Source organism: Lagenorhynchus albirostris, chromosome 10, assembly GCF_949774975.1.
Source record: "Lagenorhynchus albirostris chromosome 10, mLagAlb1.1, whole genome shotgun sequence".
NCBI classification, from domain to species: Eukaryota; Metazoa; Chordata; class Mammalia; order Artiodactyla; family Delphinidae; genus Lagenorhynchus; species Lagenorhynchus albirostris.
The window spans coordinates 27484328-27501749 of record NC_083104.1 but is presented as its reverse complement, the minus strand read 5'-3'; the positions used below and the strand labels follow the sequence as shown (position 1 = coordinate 27501749).

The 17422-nt window shown below is 37.7% G+C and overlaps 1 protein-coding gene across 5 annotated transcripts; it reads left to right on the top strand.

Moving 5' to 3' along the window:
* Positions 1-530: 530 nt before the first annotated feature.
* Positions 531-15788, top strand: CEP15 (centrosomal protein 15). Of its 5 annotated transcripts, none has more exons than XM_060161430.1 (5): positions 531-666; positions 1798-1882; positions 3293-3416; positions 11744-11818; positions 13986-15788. In XM_060161430.1, the coding sequence occupies exons 2-5, from the start codon at positions 1830-1832 to the stop codon at positions 14118-14120; spliced, it is 387 nt and encodes a 128-aa protein (XP_060017413.1). In that variant the 5' UTR covers positions 531-666; positions 1798-1829; the 3' UTR covers positions 14121-15788. The 5 variants fall into 5 exon arrangements, with proteins under 5 accessions (XP_060017413.1, XP_060017415.1, XP_060017416.1 ...); XM_060161432.1 differs by having other exon boundaries at positions 569-666; positions 1801-1882; XM_060161433.1 differs by having other exon boundaries at positions 591-609; positions 1801-1882.
* Positions 15789-17422: the final 1634 nt, after the last annotated feature.

Sequence of the window (17422 nt, the reverse complement as noted above, 5' to 3'; positions counted from 1 at the left end):
AGCTTGATTCCTCATCTGTCAAGTTAGGAGAATGGCATCCATCTCACCAGGCGTTGTGGGGATTCACTGAATGAGATCATCCACGCAAATACAACGACTGGTACACAAATTCCTCAAGAAGTGAAAGATCAGCATGCTTGTCCCTATGGGGGCTGCCCTACAAGCAGGCAGAGCTCTGCTGCCGGGCTCAGCATCAGATGCCCACCGCGAAGCTCTTCCTTAGGCTCTTGTGGAATTGACTGTAAAGTCTCTGGACGACTCTGAAGTGTTTTTCCCCTTCCCCATTCTACTGTGATGTTCTGGCTTCTAAGACACCATTTTCACTCTCTGAAGTCTTTTCAACACATGCAGGTACCATTTTAAAAGCGCTTGAAATGGAGCTACCACCAAACGGATTTTCCATGGGGTTCCTGAAGTCCTCCGCCAACCTTCACTTCCTCAGAGAAGCGTCACTTCACTAGCCTTTGGTGAGGGACGCCCTCCTTTTATAAGGACGTGATGACATCACCTCGCGTCGCGTCGTGCTTGCGCAAAGATGGTGGCGTGGCCACGCCCAGGTCTGCACCGAGACCTAACGTCCACACAGTCGGCGGCGCCCTCCCGGAAGAGGTCAGTGTGGGGTTCGGAGAGTGAGTGAGTGAGGTCCTACAGCAGGACGGCCTGCGGGTGAGTGCCCCGAGTGTCCGAGTGTCCGAAGGACGGCTGCGCTCTGGTGGGGCGGATACTGTTAAGGGGGAAGAGGTAGGGTGATGAGGAAAGTTCCCGAGTCCTTCCAGTGTACGCGGAATTTGAGCGGTCCGTGGGCTGATGATTCCTAGAAGCAGCGGATCTTCGGTTCAAACGGCAGACGTTGTCTTGGGGTTAGTGTGAAGTGCTGATGGTGGTCGCAACAGAAAAGAAGTTACTTTGGACTCACTTCCAGGAATTTCCTTGACGCTGCATCCGAAACTGGGAAGAAGGCGGCGAGGATTGGCCTGCAGTGATTTCGTCGGAAAGTATCTGTAACTCGACCCCTTCCGGGCGAGCCTGTTAGTGATTGCTGTCCGCGGTGCTGAAAACAGAGCGGCGCCTTGAGGAGGAAACCCGTTGAGGGCAGGACGGTGTTTCTGTTTCCCTTGGCAGTGCTCAGTGTCGTACGCTCCATGTGTGTGTGAAGGAAGGGCTCAGTTTTTTTTTTAAAAATCAGTGCTGGACACTCAGGCGGTGAGCAGACAACCAGTATTAACTAAATAAGATTTAGGAAAGCCAGTGCTTCATTCCAAGAAGGAATTTCCATTCCTGTTTTTTTATTACATCATTACAGCTCAAGTTGCATTCTCCCTTTGGGCAGGCACCTTCAGCTCTTGCACCCAACCATATTTGCCTGCAGACTCAGTCTTCCAAGTAGTTCGCTAGACCTCTGTCTGTATTGGCCCAGGCGCTTTCCTCTGTTGAATTTTACACAGTGGGTTTTTTTTTTTCTTTCTTTCTGTTGATTCAGTAAAATGTTTACTAGTCTTAGTACCAGCTGCTTGTTTGTTTTGAATTCTGATGAAGGTTAAAATGTGGGTAAAAAAAGAAGAGGGGAAATATGCTGTATTTACCTGTGTCACAGTGTTCTGGGATGCCTCTGGCATATGGAAGACTATGTATCATGAGTAGAAGTGTTTTTAAGTGCATTCCTTTCATTTTATACATTATTATAGCTCAAGTTGTATTTTTCCCTTCTGAGAGAATCAGTGGATTGAGGTGCTGAATGATCAAATGTTGCAAAGCTGAGGACATGTGGTAGAAGTAACTTTAAATGTTATTATTTAGCAGAAAGCTTATAAAGGCAGCTTTGATTAAAGATGACGTCCCTGTTTGCTCAAGAAATTCGCCTTTCTAAAAGACACGAAGACATGTAAGTTTTTTAAAAAGGCTAATCTCAATGTACAAACTGTCCTGGCTTTATTAGTGAAACTGTGTGCATAGGAAGACTTAAAAATCTGTAAGTGTGTCATTTCAATTTTCTGACACTTGAGAGATTTTGGTGTTAAGGCATGTCATTATCCCTCTAGAATAATAAAGATTGAAAGGTCTAATTGTGTTTTCTGTCTTCTTAATTCTTGTTACTAATATCTAGATAAATTCATTCTCCCTCTAAGCTTTCTATACTCCACATTGGTATTTAATGAACTTCTCTAAACTTTTACCAAGGGCTGGCTCTCATGGGTATGTGACTGTGTAGTCACAGGCCCTGCACTTGATGCTCTAACTTCACTATCTTGAAATCCCCAGTAATTTTTTTTTTTAACAAGGGACCCCAAATAATTTTTTGCCAAGGAGAAAAATTTTCATTTTGCACTGGGCCCTGCAAATTATATGGCCAGTCCTGCACTTATATTTAGTATTAACCCTTCTCTAACCTCTGTATTGTGGGCTCTCATGTTTTCCTTTCATTACCAGGCTCTCTACCGTGGCCTCCTAAGGTATTTTTCTTACAAAAATTACTGTTCAGAGACCTGGGGTTTTAGTCCTACCCTCAAGAACAGCCCTATGCAACACAGTGTTTCTTGAAAATGTCAACTATTTGGGAAATGGTTACACTCTTAGGTGTACCATTTGTGTATTTTTTTCTCATCTGATCATTTAATAAGACCAAAATCTTGTAAAAATGAGCATATAACCAGGGAGAAACTTTTAAAGTCCTCTATATATATAACAAAGTAGTTCGATAATTTACTTACACCTTTCTACATCTTTCTTCAATTACTGTTTTACCTTGTTGTGAGTATGCATGTGTAAACACAGCCTCTCACTCATATATGGAACCATCATCTTTCTCTTGGAAAAAGAGGAAAAAAATATTTTTATTGCTTCTTCAAACATATGGAAGTTTAGCACAATTCTAAATGTGTAACATAAGATTCAGGGGTACTGAAGTGTTAAGCAGAAGGTTTCGTATAGCAAGTTATATCAACGTATGTGTGGGGAGGTATATATAAGTATGTGTACAAAGGGATATGTATTACAGTTTGCATTTTCACTAAATATTTTTCAACACTCTACAATAATTTCAAAAGACCAGAGAGGTTACAAAAACAGAAACATGTACTTATAGCATACACATGAAAATAAAAATAATTTTACCAAGACTTAAGACGTACTGAACTACCTAAGGTTTTCATTGTCTTATTAATTGACATAGTAATTGGCTTTCAAAACAGGTTGAACTTGAAGGGAGGTGCAATTAAAAATGAGTTATTTATCAGTGTATTGATCAAGCAATAAAATGTTTCTTTAAACCTTATATAATCTTCATTTTCTCTAGAGTATCACAAAGATTAATGTTACTTCAACAAATGGAGAATAAACTTGGAGATCAAAACAAGGAAAAGACCCCTCAGATGCAAACAGCTGAGACTGCTTTACAAAGGAACCTTAGTCTTTTAAAGGTAAGATTCTCTGAATTAAATATATTTTCCCCATGTTGCAAAAACGTTTTAGGTCAACTTCATAACTTTGATTTTTGTAATTTCTTCGTTTTGAGTTACAGAAAGAATTAATGAGGTACTGTCTATTTTTTAAACCCATGTTAATTGGACCAGAAGCACGGATCCTCATTTTTTAAAATGAAAATACTTGAAGTTTGCTTAGGCTAAGGAAAAATCAGTCACCACAGGAAGAATTTTAAGGTCACCTTTGTGCAAGAATAAATACAAGACATAGCTTCTATCTTCCATCTTCTTTTATTCGTAGGGAGATCCTGAAACACGATAAAGCACCTATCATGTATTTAAAACAATTTGATTTTGCCCTACTGGGGCCACAGTCAACACACAGAATTCATATCTAAGATAACAGATTTCCCTGATCTTTTTTGATGGTGATGGAGGAGGTGGTCAAAGTATGTGATTGCGCAAGGCCTCACCATTTGGCCAGTGTGCCCATTTGGAGTAAAATCATATGTGTAACATTTTTGGCTGCTTGCTGTACTTTGCTTCCAGAATTGTATGGCTTCATCCATAATTAAAACCCTAAAGTTTGCTTCCATTCAAGCTTCCAAGAGATCCTATGACTAAAACATTTGGTAGTAAGGCTATATTATTTAAGTTATAAAGCAGTGTTTTCAGTTTTTTATTGTTAAATATTTTCATCGATAGGCATGATGTAGTTCTCTTCTGTCCTCACTAGAGGATAAAGGAAGAGGAAAATTCAGTTATCTTCTCAGCTTCTGGCAGTTTGATCCACAGTAATTTAAGTCACAGCCATAGTGCTACCAAAGCATTCTATATTGCCATATGTCTTACTTGCCCAATGGTGTTTGCAATATTTATTTTTAAGTGGAAATATATAGGGTAATCTAGAATTTGCACGGAAAAGTCAGAAAATCTAAATTGGAAGTCTTGAAGGCTTGTTTGCTACTTATTACAGCAAGTACAGGTAATATTAAGTGTCTTCCTTTTAATGAGAAAGTATTTGATGAATGCCCAGAGGGTCCTTACTATTGAGCTAGTTCTGGGCAGAAAGTGAGGATAATAAAGTAAGTATAAGTTAGAGTTCTTTAGATCAAGTAGCTTACAGGCTCAGTTGATGACATAAGGTTGTCACACACAAAATAGAGACCTTGTATGATCAAACATTAATTAAATTATGTGGAATACTCAGCACTTTAGGAGTAAGTGTAAAAACTCTTTGAAAGCTAGAATATGCTATGAGGTCTCAGAGAGGAAGCTAAGCTGGAGCTGCATTTCAGTAGGCAGATGGGAAGGCATGCCATTGAATTTTTAAGGAAGATTCAAGACCAGAAGAAGAACGAATGGCCTTACTAATAATGTTCATGGGATCCTAAGCTAACTAGCTTGGAAAGTCACAAGAAACAAGGCTGAATATGTATTCTGAGACCAGATGAAGAAGTTGAGACTTGGTATGTAGAGATAATATAATATTGAAAGTGAGCCAAAAAAAAAAAAAAAAGAAAGAGAGAGAGACTTATATAAGAAACATATGAATGGGTCTTTAAGAAAGAGTCATTTGCTATTTAGATGCAAAATGATTTCAATAATGGAGAGATTGAATTTAAGGAAGGTAGCTCCTTGTCATATCTAGAAGGAAGATAATGAACCTAGTTTCATAGTCATTAGAAACCAGTTTGGTACGGTGTTCTTTCCCTGAATTATCAAAGTAATATATTCTCACTATAAAAAAACTTGAAAGAGCAAAGATGAAAAAGAATATCTTCTATATCATCTGCCCATTTAGAAATTAGAATATTTTTGTGTATTTCCTTTCAATCTTTTTATAAACATTTTTCAACTATCTCTTACATCCCAGATACAGTGCTTGCTGTTAGAGACGCCGTTTTTCCCCGTTTTTCTTTTAAACATACTTTGAATAACTGGATATGCAATTTTTTGTCCTTCTTTCCCGCATATTATTTTCTTTAACTTTGGGTATAATCTTAGTGGCTCTCTCATAGAAGTTATCGTGACAGTAAAATAAATAGGACTTGCTTACACAATTTGAGTTGGGAGAGACTTTAAAAAGCATATAGCTTAGATTCTTACCTAAAGGTCTTTTTTTTTTTAAGCATAAAAACTTTTCTCAAAGATATAAAATAGATAAAAGTGGACCTGCTTTGGCCCAAAGCCCTATCCATTCAGCCCTTTCTTGCCTGCACTGCTGTGGCTCTAAGGAACTGTGAAAACCAATGATCTGGGCTAATCCCTTAATTTAGAGATGAGGAAACCATAAGGTAACTACTCCTAATACCCCTTTGTCAAGAACAGGTTAAGTTATAGCAGGATAGGTACGTAAGTACGGAGTGCACTTGAAAATGGTACCATTAAAACCTGGCAGCATTCCTATAAGATAGTAACAAAATAGGGATGACTGTATCACCGTCCATTATTTGACCTTACTCACATGTTCTGAACAATATCATAAACACTAAAAGGGCATGAGCTTTAACTTTAAGAAAGAAAGATATAACACTAGCATCTTTCAATGATGTAGTTTTATACTTAGAGAAGCCAAAGTTGTTTCAAAACTGGTATGAGTTGAGTAAAATTAATGGATAAAATGTAAACATAAAAAACAACAGCAATCCTATATATATACAGCTGGAAGATAGACACCACATTCATATTAGCAATAAAACTATAAAATATATAATTGGGATCTGCATGAATAGTATTAAGATAATTATTACACTTCAGTGGGAGCTGTAAGAGAAAATTTAAATGGAGACATACGCCTTAATCCTGCCTGGGGAGACTATTATTTTTCTAAGTCAGTTGTCACAAAGTTATTTTTAGATTTAATAAAATCCCAACAAAAATTTCTCTAATTGCACTTGAAAAAATAAATTAGCAAAAATATCAAAGCATGATTTTAAAAGGGGAGCAATAAGAAAGAGACTAATTCCATCAAACATATTAGTAAAAGAATGAATAGGAGTCTAAGCAGTAAAGAAAACTCACAGTGAAGGTTTAGTCAGTAAATATAGAAGGTAGCGGCCTTTGAAAACAGGCTCAGGGATTTTTTCTATTAGTATTAATACAATGAAATTTAGCAAAATCATAATGGATTTGAAAGACAGAGGATTTTATTTCTACAGATACTTTCATGATATAAAGTGCCACCTCTCCCATCTTTCCCTCCACAAAATTTAGTTTAACCCAAAAAGGCGACTTTGTGGTAACAAACATCCTCTTGTGAGGAGGATGGACGAACACTCTGGCATGAGGAAGAATGGGAGCATCCCACAGCAGATTAAAGATTCACGCCAGAGAGTGACACTTATACCATCACGCACACTGGAAGTGTGTTTTTTAATTGCTATAAAAATTTCACACCTGTGTAAAAGAAGGAATAGAAGAATGTATGTCCATGCACTTATCACCCAGATTCAATCATTATCGGAACACAGCTAGCCTTGTTTTGTCTATACTCCTCACTCCCACCCCTTAAGATCATTTTGAAGCTAATCCTCAGACATTGCATTGTTTCATCTGTAAATATTTCAGTATATCTCTTTTTTTTTTTTTTCTTTTGGCTGCATTGGGTCTTCGTGGCTGCATGCAGGCCTTCTCTAGTTGCAGCGAGCGGGGGCTGCTCTTCATTGCGGTGCCTTCTCTTGTTGAGCAGCACGGGCTCTAGGCTCACGGGCTTCAGTAGTTGCAGCATGCGGGCTCAGTATTTGTGGCTCACGGGCTCTAGAATGCAGGCTCAGTAGTTGTGGCGCGTGGGCTTAGATGCTCTGCGGCATGTGGGATCTTCCCGCACCAGGGCTCAAACCCATGTCCCCTGCACTGGCAGGCAGATTCTTAACCACTGCACCACCAGGGAAGTCCCTCAGTATATCTTTTTCTATATTTCAATATTTATCACTAAAAGATCAGCACTATTTTAAGCAAAATCAAAGTATCAGTATCAACCTAAGAAATTAACAATAAATCCTCAAATATCCAATCAGGTTCCAAATAAAATCCAATTTGTAATTGATACATCTCCTAAATTTCTAAAAGTACTCCCTGCCCGTTTTTTCCCCCCTTTTCATATATTTGTTAAAGGAACTGGGTCATTTGTCCTGTCGAGTTTCTAGATATTGCTAATTCTATCACTGAGGTACCCATTTAACACATTCCTCTCTTCCCCCTCATTCCTATAATTGACAGATCTAAGTTGTGCTGTGCAACAGAAATATAATTCAAGCCACATATGTAATTTTAAATTTCCTAGGAACCATTTTTAATAATGTCAACCTAAACAGATTACATATTATTAAAATTTCAAACAATATTTCAAATGTAACTGCCATTAAAGGTTAGTAAATATTTTATATTCTTTTTTCTTACTAGACCTTCAAAATTCAGTGTGTATTGTGTGCCTACAGCACATCTTAAGTCAGACTTGTACATTTCAAGGGCTCAGCAGCCACATAAGGCTAAGGAATACTCCACTATCAGTGCAGATTACAGGGGCCTGATCAGACTGAAGTTCGATGTTTTGGGGAAGAACACTTCTCTAATGCCAGGCTCTCTCTCTCGTTTTGGAATGTTCGTTGTTGATGATCATTGCCTAAGTATATTCATTAGGGGTTGCAAAAAGCAATATTCAGTTATTTTATTCCTTCTCATTCAACTGCTAATTATTTATATTGATAAACTTCCCTTCGTCAATTATTTGGTTACACTGAGGTATATTTCACAGAGGAAACAGCATGATGAATGTTTGATTCTACTTAGTTTTCAAAATAATAGGTTGGTTCTCTAGTATCTTCCAAAAGTGACCAATTAGGTGTTGTTGGTTTTGGTTGTTTTTTTGTTTGTTTTTGAGCTGTCTGGGATTTGAAATTTTTCAATCCATTTCCATTTTTATTCCTACTTATTCTCAACTTGTCCCAATTTTACCGAGTGAGAACCTTGTCAGATTAGCTCCTGAGTGCTTCTGATGGCATCTTAACAGTCTGACAGTTTCCTTCCTTTCTGGTCTGATACAATCTTCCAGGCTCATCATGTGCATTTGCTGCTTAGACCTGGAGTTGGCCATTGTTTCAAGGAGCCCTGGATCCTTTTGGTAGGAAATATGTTCAGAGCCCTCTATCTGGGCACTAGTGGGGTTTATTGCAACTTTTTTTTTTTAAGATAAAATACATCAGGAGCTCATATCAGAAATTCCAGAATTCCAGTTTGCAAGACTTTTAACTTAAAAACTCAGGGATCTTGTACCTCTAACTTCTTTTCCTCAAACCAAAAATCTGTTCCCAAAGAATTTTCCAATACCAATGTATCCTGTGATACAGACAGCACTGTCACCACCCATGTGATTACTGAGAATGGTTTTCAGTAACATACTTTTTACAATCCTTTTTGTCATTAGGGTGTATCTCACTAGGGATGCTCAGTCAGAATACTGTGTTCTAAGACCACTTGATGTAATTCTCCATGTGGTTATGCCACCACTAGATAGCAGTTAGGTTTGTTTCATTTTATTTTCAAATTTGTAGGGATTGCTTTTTCATTTGTTCTCTAAGTATATAAAATTTTAAATGGTCTAGTGACAAATCTATACAACAAGGCAACAAGGTACAGGTAAAGCTGGCCAACTAGCCTTTCTTCCTCTCCTCTTTTTTCCTTTTCTCCCCCTACCCCCTTGGGTGCTTTGTAAAAAAAATTTTTTTTTAAGTTTTTGGTTTATACTCAGGAAACTTTGATACCTCAGTCTGTATTTATTTAATGAATATTTAAGTACCTAGTACATACCCTGCCCTTTGTTAGATTCTCAGATTCTTAAAGGTTGTATGAGACACAGCCCTTACCTTCGGGCAGCATATACTATAAAGGAACGTTCTTATATGGAAGTATTAAGATTTAACTTGCTATGGAAGGCTGGGGTCAAACTGCCAAGATTTGGGGTCAGGCTAAGGAAGGCATGTTTGATCCTCTGTGTTGTGAGTACCAATTTTTTTTTTTTTTTTAATCTAGGGGATGACATATTTAAGGTACTTTTTAGCAAAACTAATCAGTTCCATGTTAGGTACGGATTGAACTAAAGTGAAATATGGCCTAGGCATGAGTACAAGTAAGTATTAAGTATTTGTTGAATGAAACAGCATTGAGAATGACATGGAAAAGCTCGAGCAGACATCCTGATGGAACAATACAGGGAACTTTGAATTTTTCAATGGCAGGAATAAGAACAGTTGGAGTTCGAGGATACAGCATAGGTATCTGAGTGGGTAGAATTCCCACTATTATACATTCAGTACATTCAGTGGAAGAAGATGAGTTTAGTTTTATCAGGTTGAGAAATAAGGGCTAGGAAGAAAAGTTAGCCATCCCTTCTCAGTAATAATTAAAGCTAGATCAGCGACAGTCTTGGAGAGAGAAAACTTAAAAAGATGGGGACAGATGTCACAAATCTTAAGAAAGCCCACCCTGAGAACTAAACCAGAGAAAAAGGAGCCAGCTGAGGAGAAGGAGTCCGAGAGGTAAGCGAAACACCTAAGAAAGTGAAATATGACTTAAGCTAAGGAAGAAGTTCTCTGGAGGGGTGATAATCCCTTGTTGAAATGCTGCAGAGGGGACAGTTAGGTGAGGCTGACTTAGGCCTGCTTTTCCAGGCCACAGGTCCCTCCTCCTAAACTCATCTCCTGCTCTTTGTGTTGCAGATCTGCTCTTCTCTACGAGATATTCAGTATCCTTATTTTCTGATCTTTAAGAAAAATGTTTAATCTTGCCTATAGGTGCTAGTGGCACCCAGATCTCCCAGTAAAGATAACTTCGTAACTGTTCTTAGAATAATGGTAAAATTGGGGTTCTGATTTTTATTGTTTGATTTCTAGAAGTAAAAAGTGGTTCTTCCAGGACCTTCTTAAATTTCAATGTAATCAGAAGACTTGGTCTCCCATGTCTGTTGTATCATCGGCATCAAGAGCTCTTTAAGCCTGAGTCTTGGCCGTGAACTTCTGGTATGGGAGAGACATGCTTATAGATGGGCATTTTATACCTAAATTGTTGTCTTTCCCCTTCAAATCACCTTCCTCTAGACAGCAGGTGCATTACTGGTTGTGCAACTTTGGGGAGTCCCTTTAGGGAGTTTCCTGTTTTTCCCTTTTCCATTTCACACCCATTCCTTGCTCCCGCCGCTGCCATCTGCTATCTCTTTTCTCCTGTTCAGCGTTGGCTTCTTCACACCCCACTCCCACGCCCTTTTCCATCGCTCTCCTTCTGTCCAACAGCCCTGTACTTAGATCACTCCAGTGCTTGTACATGGAGCAGAGAACTTTCTCTCTTCTCTCAACTCACTAAGCTCAAAGGAGAGACAAAATTCACATGGCCTTCAACCAACATCCTGGAAACTTGACAAACCTAAGGAAGCACAAGGCAACACAGGTGCTGATTTGGGGAGTATTTATTTAACAGGGCTCGAATATTTCTGTTAACAACTTGCAAAGTCTTACATTTCTGGGTGTGAACTTTATGTACAGATCTAGATAAAATCTTTACTGACGTATGAATCAACCTTAAGTACACTTGTGTTTCTACAAACGTAAGAGAAAACACAAACATCTACAAGTTCAACTACAAAGTACTGCACGATACTTGAATGCCATCAGCTGAAGGATGTATCAATACTACCTAGCAATAAAACTTGCCTTTGAGATTAGCTTAGCAATCTGATACTAAAAATCTAGATAGCGTAGTGAAAGGTTCTTGTTGCAAAGTACTCAGGTACCTCATGGACCTTTTCAATATGGGAAGTATTTGCCTAAGTATAAAATTAAAAAATGGAATATTGAACAAATGTAATGTGTGTCATTCATATACCATTTGCATTATCTGGGCAGACTAGAACTCTTTGAAGGTCAGCCTAGCATGGGCCCGAGTATCTGATTGTTTTTCGTATCGGAATATTTGACTATTTTATCCATCTGGCTGTTTTTAAAGGATTTTAAAGCTAAGTTAGTACTCTGAGCAGTTTAGAGGAAGTTCTTTTTCCAAGAATTATTGGCATTTCCTAGCTACTTAAAATGAAAAAGGCAGAACTTAGAAGTACCACCCCCATCCCTGCCTTTTATTTTAAAATAAGAAACCCTGCATCCTCTCTTTGAAACCGGTTAATTAAGCAGTGATCTGTCAGTGCCTGTCCATCAGTTCAAACTGTATATCCAGAGGAGAGTTGAAGCGAGAGATCTGGGATACAGATATTGCTATTACAGGTGCCATTTGTGTGTGTGGTTTAAATACATTTTGTTTTGAAAATGCTTCTGTTACAGGATATAGAAGCGGCAGAGAAGTCTCTACAGACCCAGAATCATCCAGTTCCACCGCCTGAGGTGGCTTCTCTTGAGGTGAGAATCTTAAGGAACAAATGTGAAAGAAGAGACCCTCAAAAAAAAAAAAAAAAAAAGGAAGAGAGGCTCTTCCGTTAGTAGTGCATTATAAGTGGCTGTGTATGTATATATCCCAGCTTCCTTCATTCAGTAAAATAAATGAGATGTGTCTCACTGATCTCTCTATGTCCACAGTGCCATGCTTTGTATGTAGTGGGTAATCTGTAAGTATCTGGGTTTTAAAAAAATTTTACATCAAGTGAAAATTTTATCAAGACCTTGTGTCTTTTCACCGAGTCACTTAGAAACGACTCTTGTTAAATCCTAACAGACAATATGCACGAAATCTTAAGATGACAGCCTAACCAAAATGCTTTTCCTGTTGGCTGATGTTAGAAGTAGCAGCTCAGTCTCTTCACCAAAAATGCAACCAACGCTATTTAAATGCATATTATCATGCAGTATAGCGTGGCTTTTGTCTGTTTGATTTTGCTCAGTTCAAGAACAGATTGGGAAGATGGTTGGCAAAAATAAACCGTATTTGGTATATGAATGTATGTGTGCTGAAAGGGAATTTGCTACATATAGAATAGTTTGATTTTATATTTTTAATGACCTTTTTTCAATACAGTTTTTGTTTGCTTCCTAACCAGTGATGTGAATAGACTCAAAAATTAAAGGCTGAGAATTTGCCCTGCAATTTTCTGTGTCATCTAGAGTAATAAGGAAAGGCAGTGATCAAGGATAGAAAGAACTCCCGTTCAAAGTTGCGCCTTGGGCATGTCTTTTTCTTTGTTGAATTTTCCAATACCTTACTCTGGCCCGTACAGGGCCCACACAATAGGGGTTAATCCAGCCGTGAATGGCGGAGAAACACCCAACCACAGGCCTTGGTTGGTATTTTTCTTAGCTAGTCTCGCACAGCAGGATGACCTTTATTTTAAGTATGTCAGGCTACTTCTCAGACCACATGCACAGATGCATAGATACATGGAACCCCTCATCATTTTCAGCTTTCAGAGCCCTCATACCTTTTTTTCTTTTTTTTTTAATAATAGCATCTTATTTTTTTTTTTATGTTTTAGTTTTTACTTTTTGGCTGCACCAGGCAGCTTGTGGGATCTTAGTCCCCTGACCAGGGATCGAACCCGAGCCCACCGCAGTGGCAGTGCTGAGTCCTAATCGCTTGACTGGCGGGGAACTGCCCCCACCCCCTACCTTTTTAATGCTCAATGTGAATAATTATGGCTCCCCAATGCTATCTAACTCTTTGATTCTGAAAATGAGCTGGATAGTGAAGATCTCATATCAAATGCCCTCCTGTGACACAGAGCTTCTGGCATCTGACTTTTCTCTGGCCTCCTTAGGGCACTCAGCCAGGAAACCATGCAAGCGTGTAGATGCCATACAGCAATGCAGTATGAGCTCCTACAGCTTACAGACTGCTACAGTCAGTCTAGGAACACAGCGTCTCAACTTCCAAGTTACTTGAATTAAAAATAGCTAGATGGAAAAAAAAAATAGCTAGATGATGTTAATATTATTGTTATTATCCAAAAAAATGTGGGAAGAAGTTACAGTTTGCCATATCAGGTGCTCTTCTAAAAGATATAGCGGGTGCATAATTTTGCGGATGCATAACTTTAAATGTTTTTCCCCCCTACAATTAAGGGGTCAGTTCACCTGAGTCCTCTAGCATGCCCCTTATATTTCAGGTGCTGATCTCATCCAGGTCACATCTTTTTCTGTTAGTTCTAAAGCAGTTGTTCATGTTGAATCATTTCATTTGTGATAATTTTAGTATGGGCGATCATTTAGTATGGGATTGGGAACAGTAAACAAAAACTTTTAATGATTGTGTAGCCATAACTGATACTACTGGTAATAATCACAAGATTGGCCACAAGAGGGCGTGTAAAATCACAATAAAATTGTAAAACCTGTAATTCTGCCAGGCTCTAGTTTTACTGAGAAATTTGAAAATTAACACTAGTAAGTAGCCAGATTTTTTTCTAAAATTAACATAAAATATTCTGTAGAGGAAGTGCATTCTACGTATATGTGTGAGTGTGTGTGTGTGTACGCACACACACACTTAAGTGAATAAACATTTAGACTATTATGAAGAGCCAAGTTCAATTGCTTGATATGCTTTTTTACTTTTGGATGTTGGTTTTTTTTCCAGACTCTTTACTGGGCATCAGTAGAAGAATATATTCCCAAATGGGAACAGTTTCTTTTAGGAAGAGCACCATATCCTATTGGTGTTGAAAATCCAAATGAAGCAGAAGATACCATTCAAAAGGAGGTGCAGCAATAGCTTCTTCACATACTATTTGAAAAACCTATTTAGGAAAGCTGAGTGTTAAAGAATATGCAGATCACTGCAGGAACTTTAGGAATCAGACATGTTCACATTGTCTCATTACTTCCTCAATGACAATGAAGATTTGAGAATCTACTTGGAACTTTCAGGCCATCACTGGGAGACCTACTACTCTTTCAGTGTCATGAATTTGCTTTCTACCAAACCCATGGAAGTCTTAAAAGCTGATACTGAAAGGTGGACTGTTGATTAAATAAGCTGCTGAATGAGTGTTGTGTGCTGTTAAAAAAAAAAAAAAAAAAAGTCATTTACTGTCACTATCACCTAAACAGTGAATACCAGTAGTTCTGATTTTACATCTTCTATAATCTTTACTTTTCAGTTATTTTGTTATAGGGATAAGGCTCAGGATCCAAGTGGTTGTTTGCTCACTCTTTTAGCTTTCTAACAAATGAAAAGACAGTGACAGTCGCTTAGTATAATAATATTGATCAGGAAATAGATTCATAGGATTTTGTCCCTCATAGATCACTGGACCTGTAAAAATTCTCGAAGCAAGAACTAAACTACCAAGCATTCAATAAGTAGCCAGTTTCAGGAGGGCTCAGACTGGGTTCTGAAAAAGGACACCTATTAGAGCTGGGAATGGTCGCTGGATTTTGACCTGGTTATTTAAAGATTGCCAACCCTGTGAACACAAGTAACTCTTCTCTCATCTTTTCATCTTTAAATCTATCCTTCCCTGTCCCTTCTATTTTCTTTATTTCTCAAACAACTGTCAGTCAGAAACTTTTGGGCCACAACCCTCAATAGCTTTGGGATTCCTCAATCCACCACTGCTGGAGTGCTCAAAAAAAAAAAATTCTGATTTTTCTAATTATAAAAGCAGCTCCTGCTTAGGAGTCCACATCACAATGAAAGATTTTCAATTTTAAACTGGTTTGTGGTTTTATAAGACGACAATAAAAAAAAAAAAGTCCATTGTGCTGATAAGTTCCTTTAAACTACCATCTTGGAAATATCCTGTTGAGTGGGTGTTGGTGTGGGTAACAATAATGTTGTTTTCATAGCATGTGCTGGCAGATGAGCACACTTCTCTACAGTGTTAACAGTTGTAATTAAGGAATAAACAGCACAGAGTGTCAGTCCGATGACAATTTCATCTATAGTGTCACAATACAAAATGTCACAAAATATTAGAACTGTTATATAACTATAAAAAGGATTGGCTTAAAAGCCAAAAGCGCTTTAAAAAGGAAGACAGAGAAAGAAAGAAAAAAGAAAACTGGCATAGGGACCAAAACCGTTTTATACCTTCTCAAGACTGTTCTGTCACGAAAATAAATTGATATATTTTTTTTTTTCCTGTTACATTACAGTTTGGTTTCTAGCCATCCAGTTGATTTAGCAGGAGAATGCAGGGCTTTTTAGCAGCTTTGAATTGGTAAACAGATTTAGATGTAGTAGAGAGAACATGAGGAAGTTTTTTTTTTTTTTTTTTAACATCCAATCTTTCCCAGCATATGCACATAAGAAGGTGAATGAAGCGATGTGAAACTTATTTCTCTTTAGTCAAGTGAAAAAAAGGCTAAACATTTGTTGAGATGGTAAAATATTGTGTCAAGCAAGTAGGCATATTCCAAAATTAAACAGTGGTTGATACATGAGCCGTCCTCAAATATTTGAGCATTACGCTTCCTTTGAGTTCTGTAAATTAAAGCACCAGTAGGTTAGATTAAAATACAAAATGAATAGCAATTTAACCATCTCAGGAAAGGTTCAGGTTTTTTTCTCCCCTAAATTGACTAACTTGCTAAATCTTATTTTTTTTTAAACCCTTAAGTTTAATGTAACCTGGCTTATGATTTAGGGCAGAAGGGAAGCTATTTCTAGGCTTCAGTGGTACCATTTCCCCCATTTCTAGTTAGTACCTCAAAAACTCCCAGAGGGGACTTTATTCCTGGCCCACCCAGAGTTTTCCCCCAGCCCTCTTCTTGTAGAATGGAACAGATTGCACCACATGGTGTATGTTTAAAGAAAAAAACAAGCCCGAAGAGACCTAGATACCCCATTGAAGGGCATTATATTCCTCATGGCAAATTAGCTTTACGTAGGAATTTCCAAATATTGTTTTCTGTAAGGAGGAGAGAAATACAGTATCTAATGTACATTTTGTACATAATTAGTAAGAATCAGACAACGAGAAAGAAATGTCATCTACTGAGATTTTTTCCTCCCTATTCAGTGCCCTTACCATACACTACATTGTACCCACTAATCTTTATGAAAACTATGAATTTGTTTTTTGTTTTTTTTTTTTTAGAATAACGGGGTTTTCAAAATAAACCCTGTTCCAAGAATTTTTCATAGCCTTTCTTGGATTGTTGCAAATGCATACATATTCAAAGATCATTTTCTGCTGAACACTTCTTGTGTATGATATTGAGTATTATTAAACCATAAAATGCTAAAGTTCAGAAGGAGCTGCAGTTTTTCTCTGAACTTCAAAAAATTAATTTTACTAAGTACTCAGGAAAAAGCCCAATACTCTTGAAACTAGACATCTGGTCTTTCCCATGCGTAGGGAGCAGTGTGAATGGAAGTGATGTCAAACGGACAGTTTTTCTCTGCCTTATGTATAAGGTGTTTTAACTTGCTAGCTTAAGACTTAGATGAGAATTAAAATGATCTTTAACTGTATTTACCATTTTGTCTTCTCTGCCTCATCCTCCCTTTTCTATTAAAAAAAGAGAGAGAAAGATGTATTGGGTATATTTATTTTAGATTCAAAATTAAACTTATTTGGAGGCTATTTTGTCACTTAGGAGACAACTGGAAACACTGGGAGTAGACTGGGGAAGGGGTATGTGAAAAACCAGGGTATGCAATCACCAGTTTCAGGCAGGAGAAAGATATTGAGCTTTAAACCCAGTGTAAGGTTTTACTGTGTAAAATTTAATGCACAAGGCCATGAATTTGGCTTTATCTACAAAATACATTCTTTTCCTTCCTTAGTCTATTGTCTTTTTATTCTAAGCCAATTCACATCATTTCAATTTGTTTAAGAAAGTCTCTTGTTTAAAACTAAAGTTATAAATCTCCCTGAAGAGTTTTTTCCCCTTTTCAAGAATTGCCCAAACATAATACCTACATGGCTTAAAACACCCTTCACTGCAGTAGTCTATTTTGACCTCTTCCACTTTAATTAGGATAGTAAGTTAATTTTTTAAAGAGTTGCTGACCAAAATCTATTCTTCAGAGAAGGTAGTAACTAGATGGTGAATTCAAACAGTTAA

Excerpts from the sequence above, each read along its gene's own strand:
- CEP15 (XM_060161430.1), top strand. The coding sequence starts at position 1,830 with ATGACGTCCCTGTTTGCTCAAGAAATTCGCCTTTCTAAAAGACACGAA. Across the intron at positions 1,883-3,292 it reads TCTAAAAGACACGAAGACAT|AGTATCACAAAGATTAATGT; the intron begins GTAAGTTTTTTA and ends CATTTTCTCTAG. Across the intron at positions 3,417-11,743 it reads GGAACCTTAGTCTTTTAAAG|GATATAGAAGCGGCAGAGAA; the intron begins GTAAGATTCTCT and ends CTTCTGTTACAG.